The sequence below is a fragment of the Alexandromys fortis genome, unplaced genomic scaffold (genome assembly GCF_014885135.2).
Source record: "Alexandromys fortis isolate MF-2015 unplaced genomic scaffold, M_Fortis_MF-2015_v1.1 scaffold_119, whole genome shotgun sequence".
NCBI classification, from domain to species: Eukaryota; Metazoa; Chordata; class Mammalia; order Rodentia; family Cricetidae; genus Alexandromys; species Alexandromys fortis.
In genome coordinates this window covers 4931194-4944200 of record NW_026067991.1, presented here as the reverse complement: position 1 = coordinate 4944200, position 13007 = coordinate 4931194, and the positions used below count along the sequence as shown (strand labels likewise).

General features: G+C 55.2%; 1 protein-coding gene across 1 annotated transcript in view; it reads right to left on the bottom strand.

Annotated features, from left to right (window-relative positions):
- Nucleotides 1-10358, bottom strand: part of Adcy5 (adenylate cyclase 5) — a 149378-nt gene extending 139020 nt beyond the window's left edge. The window contains exon 1 of the mRNA XM_050159706.1: nucleotides 8536-10358. Coding sequence (XP_050015663.1) covers nucleotides 8536-9669 — 1134 coding nt within the window. The 5' untranslated portion in view covers nucleotides 9670-10358. The remainder of the gene's footprint in view (nucleotides 1-8535) is intronic.
- Nucleotides 10359-13007: the final 2649 nt, after the last annotated feature.

Genomic DNA, 13007 nt, shown 5'->3' with positions numbered 1-13007 from the left:
TGTTATTCCTTGGAAACTACAGCTCCCAGACTTCCCTTCACCTGTGCGCGCTGGCGCGTCCAGGTGAAGACCATCACTCCCAGATAACCTTGCGCCCCCCGTTAAAAGCGAAGGTCCACGAGGTTTCCCTCCTCTTGGCCCCTCTCTTGCTCCCTTCCCCCCTTGTGTGTCTTGCACGCCCCGCCCTTATCGTGTTCCCCTCTCCCCATTAAACGCACCCACGTGGGAGCTGCGTGTCTGTCTCTTCCTTTGCGTCCGCCTATCCTGTGTTTGTCCTCACACCCACGCCGCCCCGCCGCCGATTTTAAGGAATATTACCGAGATCTGCAGGTGTTCAAGCCCTTATATAAGAGCGTGTGAGATTTACATATAACCCACACATCCGCCCATGCATTAAGCCATCTCTGGGTTCCTTGTGTCACCCTAATGCAATGGAAATGCCGTATGAAGCTATTATCAGGGAACAGTGACAAGAAAATGAAACCTGCATGTTTGGTGCAGACTCAACTATTTCCAATCTGCCGCGGTTGGATCGACAGACACAGAACTATAGGCGCAGAAGGCTGACTGTGCTTTCCCAAACTTATTTGACACGGGCTGTAAGTGTATTTATGAAATGTTGGTTAACGTCGCTCTCGGGAATACGCTTAATGTGGGGCTCTGGTCTAAAGGTCGTCCCGGGAGAGCCAGGAACCAAGTAAACCAAATCATGGCCCTTGAGCCTAACCCAGCGCCAGGGTCATGGAGGCACCAGCAACAGCCGGTTACCGGAGAGAATGAGGAAAGCTGAGAGGATGACTGTGTGATGGTTTCCCAATCTGCGAAGCTGTGTAGTATCAGCAGTGCCAGGCGGCAGCCCCGTTTCTAAGGCACGCGTTTTAAAATTGCTGCAGGAGGGTTTTGGAAGCCCTACTCGGAGTTTAGGATTACAACCCACCAAAATAGGCTTCCAAGCGGAGCGGCTGGCTTCCTTCTGTGGAGGTGTCGGTCTAGCACTTCAGCAAAGCCTGGAGTCGGCGTGCAGACATCCACCCACCCCGCCACCCATTCATTCATTTCATTTGTTCATTCAGACCATCGCCGAGCACCTACTACGGACGGAGTGCTGGTAGACGGGAGGCCGGAGCCCCCAGGACCCCTCTGAAGGTGCGGCTAGACTGCCCTGAGCTCAGGGACAACGCCCGATGCCTAGGGAGCCCTAGGAAGAAGGCGACGGTGATGTCAGGAGGCCTCAGTGCTGGAGCAGCAGTGTGTAAACCCCCAGAGCAAGGGGGGTGCATTTCATGCTGACACATGAGGCTGGCCGAGAGAACAAAGCCCCTTCTGTCTCCTTATGTTTTGTTTGTCTCCCCCTCCTCTGTGACTATGTCCCATTGTTCCGAGAGGCAACCCTGCCCCCACTCATGTCCTTCCTCTCCCCAGACTAGCAGGGCCAATCTCTTATTGCCATTCCCTAAACCCTACCTCCCTCCTTCAAACCACCTCCTAATTCCCTAATCCCTTCCTCTCCTCTGCTTTCCATTCACCAGAGAAACAAAGGAGCAAAGCCCGGGGCAGACCTCGTCCCCCCATCCTTCTAACACTCCCATCCCATCACCATGGCTACAGATGGCTGTGCCTCCATCTGGAAGGAGGGACCAGAACAGCTGGATGAGTGGGGAAGAAGAGTTCGGAGCCTGGCAGCCCTCATGCTGGTTCACGGCTACCACCATCCAGTCACCTTCCAGACCTGCATCCCTGAGTCAGCACACGCTCGCCAGCCCCACCTGGACACCCTCTGCTCCAATGCAGGATGCAGCTGCTTTCAACAGAGGTCATGCACTGTGATCTGTGCATGGTTTGTGGATGCCCCTAAGGATCCACAGTGATTAAAGGGTTGCTCCCCAAGGTGACACGCTGGGAGGTGGTAGAAGCCTTAAGAAGTGAGCCCTTTGCAGGGGTTCCTAAGGTCACCAGGGGTGTGAGTTATCTCCTGCATGCCTTCTATGTGACTTCATAATAGTTTTTACAAGAGCGTTTTGTTGTTGTTGTTGTTGTTGTTTTTGTTGTTGCTTTGTTTTATCTTATTTTTCCAGCCAGGGTCTCTGTAGCCCAGGCTGGCCTCAAATTTACCACGTAGTTGAGGATGACCTTGAACTTCTGAACCTCCCTGCCTCCACCTGCAAGATTAAGATGTGGGCTGCTTTTGCCCAGTTTATATCCCTGGCCCAAGAAGGTTATGATCAAAGCCTTGCCCAGCTTCCTCTGCTCCTGGTTGAAGATGTGAGCATGTGGTTCCACACAGGTTCCTGCCTCTGCTACCCATTAAGCTGTAACACAACCCTCGACCAAAGTCAGCCAACACGGGCACTGTGCCCTGGAGCCTCCAAAAAAATAAACCGCTTCTTTGTAACTAAAAGTTAACTCCCAGGGTCTCTTGTTATAACGATGAGAAATGAAATGATATATTGGGAGAGAGAGATGAAGGACCATAGAGGACTCCAGGAGCAAGCGAAGCTGCACTGCCCACTGAGCCACAGAACCCTAGGGCTGCACAACCAGAGAGAGCTCCGCTTGGCTCCCACTTGTGAGAGCTGGCCATTAAGACTCCCTACCAGGAGAGCTTGGAACACTAGATCCAAGCTGTTTTAATAATAATAGTAAGCCCAGGCTGGGAGACTGATTGAGTAGAGTCCCCATTAACATGCCCAAGGCCCTGAATTTGCTCCTTAGCACCAATCGATCAATCAATCAATAGAAACAGACTATTTCTGGCCTCCACCCCAGACCCTTGGAAGCTGCATTTTCTAGCAGCACCTGGGACCCGCATTTTCCAAAAACTTCCCAGAAGATACTGATGAGTCTGGGACTCAATGACAGAATCGACCCCAGGCAAGCACTTCCCACTATAAGACAGCCTTCTGGACTGCACTGGTACACTCCACTGACAAGAGAGTATCTGGTTTGGTCACTGCAACCCCAGTGGCCAGAAAGGTCTGGAGCTAAAATCAGTCCATTATTTTCAGCCATTTGTCCTACAGCCTGTCCTTGGGAGCAACGAACACTAAGTCCATCCTGTAAACAGCAGCCGGCGATCTCAGCAGCCACAGCTGGCCTCGTTCATTTCTCCTCCGCGCTAGCCTTCGCTCCGTCAATTGTCCCCTTAGAATTCAAGGTCGTCAGTCCTCTTACCAAACTGGTCACCTTCCTCTAACTAAGAATTAAACACCAGGCTTCAGACAAGGTCTCAACCTTCCTGTGAACGAGATCTCCTATAAACAAAGCCAAGATCCCTACCTGCCTTTCCCACAGCCACACCAAAGATGGGCTTGCTGTCTGTTAACTAGAAATGCCCAGATTTTGTTCACAGCACTGTCGAGAGCTTCTCCCATTGAGAAGGGGAAAGTGTGTGTGTGTATAAACTTTGCCTTTCCAATTTGCTCCATTAAGTTTTGCATTTGGGAAAGGAAATGAATGCTTGTCCTGCTCTCTGTAAGCCAGCCTCCCCAAATCTGATAAGCACGGATGAGAGAAGAACATACTAGATCATCACTTATATAACTATACCCTAGGGATCTGTGGGAAAAGAATGGTGAAGTTCCCTGAGCAAACTTTCCATTCCCAACACTCCTGAAAAGTAAACGATCACAAGTTGGGCCTGCCACAAAATGAAAGAAGTTACCTAAGGCGCTATTGTGGTACCTTGTGGACCAGAAATCACCCAGCTGGAAGCTGGAATAGCCCAGGGAGACCTCTTCCCTGGTGCTTCCTGACCCACCCCTACTGCCACATTTGGCTGGACCCTAGTGGCAGCTCCATTCACCTCTCTCAGGAGAGGATGTGGCCTGATCCAAGCCTAGGCCACAGCCCTGTTCTCCTGCTAGCTGTTAGCTTTGACACAGGGACTGACGGCTAGAGCCTGTCTACAACCGAACAACTTGTGAGGTTGGGAAGAGGTTGTTTGTCCTCTGCAGGGGCGCATGTGAGCTGTTCCTCAGCACAAAGACCTGAGATCTTACTTGTAGGTCAACTCAGACTGAACTGTGAACTGTGAGCATCCCTGTAAATATCACAGCAGCACATTCTGACCCTCAGCTGAGTTCTCACTAACAGGCTCTTTCCTCTCAGGTTTCTGATCCCCTAAGACCTAGTAAAGGACCCCAGCTCCCAATCCAGAGACCTGCTGAACCCTTATCAGGAGCCAATCTGACTCCCTCCAAGCTACCCTCCAAGCACCCTGTCCTAGCTGCCAGGAGGAGGAAAACAGAATTGAAACCAATTAGGAAATAGAGCCCGCAGATGCAATGAGCCCCGAGGGGCGACAAACAGACCCTCCTCTGCTCTAACAGACCCTCCTCTGCTCTAGATTTAAAGTCAACCCAGGCTGCTGGCTTTGTTTGTGACCAGATTGCCCTTGCACAGAAATACAGGTGATGAAGAAGTTGCTGGTGACAGACAGTGCTGGCCCTGGAGAGTAAAAGTGTGTCCTCTGCCATATGACCCAGCGGCATACTTCGGGAGGCCACGGTGACCCATCAGAAGGCCTCTGGGCCATGTTCCAGAGGAGGAGGCAGCTTCCTAGCAGGTGTTCCAGTGCTGTGGAGCACACGGGCTGCAGGAGCCCTGGGGTGGGGGACGACACCAGGGAGGAGATCGCTCGAGCCCAACCCCTCCTCTCAATGATTAAAAGAAGAGGGGCAACACAAGCAGAGAACTCCCTGAGGAGCTCAGGTCAATAATGATAATTTGTTATCATTAGAATAATAAGAAAGGCAAGGGCCTGGGAACCTAGCCCAAAACAAGGTCAGTGCTGCAAGGATCTCCCGCTTTCCGGCCACCCCAGCACTAGACACACACACACACACACACACACACACACACACGTGTTTGTCCCTGGGCAGTCATGGGACTCCACTGCTGACCTACATCCTCACCCACCCCTTACTTCCTTGAGGCAGACATTCACACGCGCTCAGTCACAGAACATCTCCCACACAGTGCCTGTGCCACTCGGATGGCTGGAACAACTGGTGACAGCTGTGGGTTCGAGCAGGCACAAAAGAAGAAATGCAAGAAGCCACCAAGCTAAGCTTCCCCCAGTGAGACTGGAGAGGATAAGGGCTAGGGGCTAAAGGAAGATAGAGTTCAATGAGGATGGGCATCCACACGGCTAGCTCCCCGAGACACAGGCAAGATCAGAATCTTCTCCCCAGGAGCCACATGTGGCTATGTAATAAAACACCTCACATCTGAACAGTGTTCCTACTTCCCCAAGCATCCATATCGCCTCCTAAGGTATCTCTCGGAGGAAGAAGGGACTATCTTTTCAGACTCAAATGAACACTTCACCCCCACAGGTCCCAAGGACATTGTCTCCAAAATATTCTTTGACAGCCAAGCATGGGTAATAGTTGTGGGAGCATGCCTGTTTGTGTGTGAGTGCACACAGAGGCTTTATGTAGCAGAGTGGGATACAGTCAAACAAAAATGAGGTTGCCGTGGCAACAGGCTAAGGCATCATTGCAGCCTATTAACACAAGTGAGGAATGTGTTTGGCAGATGCTCGAGTGTTATTTATGGTATGGGTGTAGCAGAGGGACCGCTAACAGGCAGAAGAGGAGGAAAAAAAAAAAAACAACCTATGACGCTCTTACTGTACCCCAGCGAGGGGACGAAGGGGTGACAGCAAGTCACAGGAGAGGCTGAGAGAGAGGCCAGGAATGGGAGGTAAAAGAGAGGAAAGCAGAACGAGCTGAAAGGCCAAGGAAGGGCTTAGGTGGGCAGAGAGCAACAGGGGTGCTGGAGAGGATGAGGTAGGAGAAGAACATGAGAGGAAAGGAGCAGGCGGGGAGCGAAGAGGGGCCGAAGAGGAGGGTGGCGGGTCTCTAGGAGCTAGAGACAAAGAACTGGAAGAAAGACACACTGTGCGCGACCAAGAGGCCTTCCACCTGGGGTCTCTGCTGTCACCTGAACACAGTAAGAAACCAAGCACAGCTTCTCCGCCTAGAGCCAAGGACAGAACCCGTGTATCCAAGGGGCCAGGCAGAAAACAATGCACAGACAAGATCGCGCCAAGACCCTGTGAGGCTCTAAGAGGGCAGAGGGCAGAGGGCAGAAATGAAGAGATGTACACATAATTTTCTGTCAGCCTGCTGAGTGATTGAGACAGCCAAACCTCAAATGCTAGAACAGGTTCGCTGTCACTCCTGTCCCAGGTACGTGTCTTTATTAGGGGGGGAAAACTAACACCAAACCTAAGTCACCCCCAAACACCTGCTGCTGGAGAGAAATCAGAGGTAGAAGTAAATGCGGGGCTGTCCTGTCCCTCTACTGTTTCCCCAACACCCAGCCAGCTTTTCCTCAAGAAGACACATTCTAGATCAGCATAATCTGAAGGGTAAATCAAGTACAAACACCAAAAAGATAACCGCTTTCTCAGAGGCCAAATAGAAAGAATGTTCGTGTTCCCCTGCCTTGGCCCATTCCTAACAACCCCGGCTAGACGTAGAGTGGATCAAAAAGAGTTAAGTATAAACCTAACCAAAACCTTGCAGCCAAGGAGAAAGTGTAAAGACCACATTGCGAAAAGAAGCCTAGAGTGTGGCTGGGTGGAGCGGGGAGGGAGGGAGAAGGATGAGTTAGCCTGAGGAACCGCAAGGGAGAGCCCACTTAGCAGACAAGGTTGCACCAGTTGCTCACGCTAGGAGGAAGCTGCAGCACCCTAGGGCTGGAGCCTCTTTCCTTGATTTTATCTCCATCTCCTAAGAGAGCCTATTATCAGGTCTGCTTCAGATCACTGGCAGACTTCAAGTTCCCAAGTCTGGTGCTGTGAATACCTTGAGCTATCCTGGGACCTCCATGGCCACACTCGAACCAAGTGTCCTTCCTTCCAAAGAGAAGCTGCACTCCCCCTACGCTGACACAACCCCCATCTGAGACCATGGCTCCATAGCAACGGTAGTAACGTTTCCAAACAACAACCACGTCTCAGAGGATCTCTCACAAGTTCAAAGCTGATCTCTACACACAAAACCCCCTCCATCTGATGCCACATCGGAAAAGCTACCATCACCAACTTGACCTGGCCCCAATCAGTGGACCCCAACCAAGCTGGCAAAAAGTTACTGAATCACTACTAAGTATTCTGGGGGAAGAGGAAAGAGGGAAGGAGAAATAGAGTTGGATACCCCAGGAATCCAAGGCGGTTACGCTGGACAGGGTTCAAAATCAATGAGTGCCAGAGATTAACAAGCACTTGAACGTGCCTCTGGGTCCCGTGCTAACCAAACAATGGGGAGAGAGTCCAGAGTGGCCCTGAGAGAAGATTCCTGCAGGAGGTGAGGCTCCGCACTGAGGATGCTGGGAGTGGAAGGGGCACTGTCAACCCTCTCATTCTCTACAAGAGAAACCTGAGACCCAGGGAGGTTGCTTCCCAGTGCCCTGAAGGGTTAGCCAGACTCCATATGATTGGCATTCCCTGTGGATAAGCATGCATCCAGAGAACACAGGCGAGCATTCCAGTATTCAACAGGCTCAAAGTCTGGGGAAAAGGAGGCAGTAAGTGTGGAGAAGCAGGACAGCAGCAACAAGAGAATACTACTAAGAGGCTCTATGTAACGAGGTAAACGTCAAGTGATGGGGCCGGGTGCGCAGTGGAGTCCTAAAGTCAAGACACTCGCCTGCTGCAACACCCCACTTGACTCTCCAACCGAGCAACATGCGAACAAGCAGACCCAGCAGGGCTCACAGACTGGGACTGAGAATACAGTGTGGATACCAGGGAGAGCGTCTCACCCAAGCTCGAGTCACCAGTTAACCAAGAGTCCTAAGTTTAATGTCCTATTCAGTCCACAATTCTAGGTTTGCCTAACAAGTCCCACTAGGAATATAAAGTTCCCACTAGAGCAATAGGAGTGTCTAATGGATATGAGTGTCTATTAGAAGGGATAAGGACATTCAGCAAAGCCAGAAAGGGGACGCTCAGCACACATCTCTGCAGCTCTTTCTCACTTTTGCAAAAGGCAGGTTTTGGGTTTGGGGCCCTTTGGGCAAAGAAATAAACTTCTCAATCCTTCAAGATCTCTCCACCTTCCAAGAGCCTCAGGGGACCAGGTTACAGACTCCTCCTTAAGGCTGGGCAAGGGATGCCCAGGGTCTCTCTTCCACAACTATGTACCCAGGACTAGCTAATAAAGCCACAGTGGTGCTCAGGAGGGGTTGGCTGTTAGAAGGCCTGGCCATTTTTGTTAGGAGCTTTCTGTATACAGGACCAGAGACTGAGATTTTCTCAAACCCTCCTTCTCACTTGAATTGGCAGTTGTGCCTACTCTGAAGCATGCCCACTACCAGGCCAACAACATTACAAGTCATACAAAAGTAGTCCTTAGTGGATAGAGAAGCTAGGCCTGAAGGTAGGCCTGGAAGTCACATAGACTTTGAAGCCTTGTTTCTCTGGTCACTTTTACCACTTAACTGATATGGGCTGGATCCCTTTACTTTAAAATCAGGCTGAGGCCTGCCCACCCCTCAACCCAGTGTGGCCAGGTGAGCCCCTACCTGCTTTAGCAGAAACTTGTCCTGGGCGTTGGTATGCAGAGAGATGGCCAGGTGGAGGGCCGACAGAAGCACCCCGCTGAGCACCGCGGCCCTCATGCGCACAGGCAGCAGCGTGTAGATGGTATAGATGAAGAACACGGTCCACCAGATGCCCTCGGAGGCACTGCGTGGCTGTGGCAGCAACAGGCCCACTACCTGGACGGCCAGCACTACCACAATGAGTGCATAGCAGGCCAGGCCCATGTGGTCCTGGTGGAAGGCTGCACGGTTGCAGAGCACGGCCATGATAAGGATCACGCCGACAGCAGCTGCCAGCACCGCCAGGTAGGGTAGCTGGAGCGGGGGCCGCGCTGCGTGGAAGGCCAGCATGACCAGGCACACAAGCACCAGCACGGCCATGAGCATGGTGAGGCTGCTCTGGTTCAGGCGGAAGAAGTAGCGCTGGTACAGTCGCTCTAGTTTGTCCGACGGGAACTTCTTAGAGCGGAAGATCTGCAGTAAGGCCAGACAGCAGGCGCCCAGCGACAGCACCGCGCCGGTCCCAGAGCCTGACCCCACTGAACTGCCGCCATCCCCTGACCCATCTCCATCCTCGACGGTGCCAGTGCCAGGCTCCAGCTCATCTTCCTTGCGGCCTTTCCCACGACGTTCCTCCAGGCCCAACTCCACCGAGCGGGGGCGCACCTCTGTCCCACCTGCGGCCGCCGCGGCTGCCGCCGAACCGCCGCTGCCGCCCGCAGGGGGCGCCCGGGTGCTGCCCCCTCCAGCCGCGCCCCGCCGCTGCCGCCGGCTGCCGCGACCGCCGTCGTCGCCACCGCGCTCCTGCCAGGCGGACTTGGAACGGAAGCTGAAGCCGAAGCCCCCGGCCAGAGGGTCATCACCGCTTAGTGGAGGGTCGTCGTCGTCGTCGCCACGCCAACGGCTGGCCAGGCGTTGCTGTTGCTGTGGGGTCACTGCTCCCCCAGATCTCTTGGTAGAGCCGCGGGCAGAACCCCCGGGGGCGTGGGGGTAGCCATTGGCGCGGGAATCAGCTTCTCCCCACGCGGCGCGATGCTCCGGGCCTCCCCGGGGCGTCGGCGACGCTGCTGTCTGTGCAGCGTAGCCCGGGGGGCTCACGCTTTTGGAGCCGGACATCCCCCCCTCGGCCTCGTCGTCTTCTTCCTCTTCCCCCCGGGGCCGGGCCGGGGGTCTCCAAGGAGAGGGCGGACGGCCAAGCAGGGGGACTAGACTAGGGTCACACGTCGAGGGCGGCCCGGGGCCTTGAGCAGCAGCGGGACATCGTGGCACCCCCGTCCTGAGCGGTGGAGGACAACGGGAAGGCTAGCGGGGAGACAGCGCAGCCCCGAGGTGAGAAGTAGCTGCGAATCAGAGTCTAGAGTCCCAGGTCCGAGACAGAGTTGGCTCCGAGCGGGGGCAGCGGGGACAGCTCCGGTTGCTGCGGCGTGGCGCGCAGGGACGTCCGGACTCCTGGCTCGCGTCGAGCTCGACGAGGGCCGAGAGTTGCGGACCAGGCGGGACGGAGAGATGTCCTTGCGGGCGGTGCCTCTCCAAAGCTGGCAGTTCCCGGGCGCGGCGCTTGCCGCTTCTGCTTAAGCGGAGCACAGCAGCTCTCCAGGCGAAGTGGCGGCGCGGGCGGCTCGGTAGGGGTCCCGGCACGGAGACTCAGCGGGTGCCCTTTGCTCGCAGCGCACTGGGAGCGACTGGGAGGTGCAGGCTCCTGCCAGCATTATTTTCTTACGAGGGGTGGGGAGGTGGGATGGGGGGTGGAGAGGACGGGGGAGGGGGCGGCGGGCGGAGCAAGAGCTCCCGAGCCCTAGGGAGGAGGGTCCTGGAGCCCGGGGGGGCCGTCACCCGCATCCCCCACCTCCGGCGGCGCGAGTGGGAGCGTGGCCCCCACGAAAGGCGAGCCGAGCCTCCGGCGCGTCCGCGCAGGGGGCGGGGGCGAGGACCAGCTCCTGCGGTGCGGCCCTTCCCCTCTCGCCTCTTTCTGTCCTCCAGACCCAGCAGGCTGGCCCTCCAGACCCAGCAGGCTGGCCCGCACCCTCTGGTCCCGAGGGCTGAGTCGCTGGCTCCGCAAGCCTCCGGTTCCTCGCTGCCGGCGGCGGGCCCACCGTGGCCGGGCGCAGAACCTCTACGCGGAGGGCGGAATCCGGCGCAGCGCCGCCGCCGTTCTGCCCCAATGCAGGCGGGCTTCTCCCGGAGACCACTGCATCCAGCGATGGAGGGCTGCGGCTCAAGAGCAGCCAGCTGACAGGAGCCGGCCAAAGAGCCGCGGCGCCCCCGGGGCGCTCCCGAGGGGCCCGCGGGAGCCCGGCTCCGGGCGCGCCATGCACGCCTCCGGCCCTGCGCCGCTCCGGCCGCTCGCGCCGCTCCTCCCTTCTCGCCCGCTCGCCGCCGCCGCCGCTGCCGGAGCGCCCTCCGCATCCCCTCCTCCCGCCGCCTCCCCGCCCCCCGCGCCGCTCGGGCCTCGGCTCACAGCGGCGTGCAGCCGCCTCCGCCCTCTGCCCTGCCTCGCCCCGGGCTCTGGCCCCGGCGCCCCGCGGGCATACTCAAGACCAGCCCGGGGTCAGTAGGGACCCCCACTCCCCTTACCTAAAATTTTTACTGCACCCCTCCCTCCCTGGTGCCTGGAGCCGGGTCAACCAGCGGATCCCTCGTCGGACCTGGGTAGCGGGCCATCCACCCCCGGCCGGGTCCTGCGCCCCCAATCCTATCTCCCCTCTTTTTATTACCCTTTTCTCTCCCACCCCCATTCAACCCAACTTCAGCTGCGGTGCTGCCCCCCCCCCCTTCTCTGGTCCGGCTCTATTGGCGGTTTCCAGAGCTGTCAGACTCGAGTCCGGTGCTCTTATTGGGCGATTCTGTGGCCCCGCGACGGTGCCAAAGGAGGGCGCGCCGGGTGGGGGGCACCCCAGCCTCTTGTGCCGCAAGGAACTGGAGTCAAGAGTCCCTTGAGAGGACGGAGGGACCCAGAGCCAGACCCGGAAATGAACTGAGGAGATGCAAAGACCGAGGATCTCTGAGGCACAGGAAGACAGCGAGGGAAAAGATGGAGTTGCTGGCAGTGGGTGAGGCCGATGCAGCCAGGGTGGGGCGGACAGGACCGCTTTGGAGCATAGTTACTAACAAGAAACACCACTGACAGCTGTGAGAATACCTGGCGTTTCCAAGGAGCTCTTTGCCTCTTCGTGCCTTTTAAATCTCATCTGGTTCTAGTAACAACCCTGGGCTATGAGGGGGACAGGGCCTATGTATTTATTTCCTGTTTGTAAATGTGGAAACCGAGGCTCCAAGAATTTAACCATCGTGTCTTCTAACCTTCAATACAAAGATCTTTTCTTCACTTCATCTTTTCTACACTGACTCCCACACCTACCAAGATGTTCCCAGGAAGGATGTCCACGGGCAAGGTATAGTCTCCTTGCCAGTTAGGAAGGCAAAAATGACCCTTCTGGGGACCCTGGTCAAAGGCAAGGGTGGACAAGACGATATTGCTGAGAAGACAATCTGGTAACGTGCCTCTTCAATTCCCTTGACCCCCCTAAACCGACCTGCTGGAGTTTTGGCCGTCTCAAAAGGGGAGGATGAACCAGAAATCTTTAGCCCCTTCACCCTTCCACCCACCTCCAAAGTCCCTAGAAGCGTGGAAATCTGAGAGAGCCTTCTCTACAGCTCACCTCTTTGCTGACTGGAAGGTAAACCGTTCCAGAACTACAAATCGGGAGGAGGGAAAAAAAGAATTCCAAGAGTTCTGAATAGACTGGGTCTTGAGTAATCACCCAACCTTTGAGTAATATATTATTAGCTAAGTGGTAAGAAAGCAACACGGACTTAGCCGACAAAACCCGAGTGCGTTTTGCACTATGCGAAGCACTGTGCGGGACGCTACCAGGAAAAGATGACCAGACTGGACCTGGACCTTATACTCAGGGAGAGAACAGGAAAGTTTTTGGAGATGGAATCTGGGTCTAGCCGGGGAGGAAGATGGGTAATATTTATTAAGCGTTTTGGTACTGAAGGAAAATATTCTATTGCCAGTGTCAAACGCCAGTCAGACACCAGATTTAGTTGTGATCTTAATTGGCTTTGCTTTGTGATTCGGGAATGGAGCAACAGCTCATTCTGTGTGATGACTGAGGGATGTGATGAGCTGCGCGGAAGAGCTTTTACTTCCTAGACAGAAAATGGCGGAAGAGGCAGGCTCAGAACAAAGAGAGAAGGTGAAATCACAGCAGACCTCCTTGTCGCATCCAGGCTGGCTCGTTTGGAAAGTCCACCCCTACATATTCTCTATCTGCCCCTTAATTTCCTAGAAGGGGAGACGAATATCTTAGTGTGGCCTGGACTGGGATTTGAGCGAAAGCATTTCCATGTTGGTTGGGTCTGTTGGGGCTGGTGCGGGATCTCAATCAGTGACCTCTTGTAAATGTTATTCAACAGCACATAGCCATCTTGAGGAAAGTGTTAGTTAC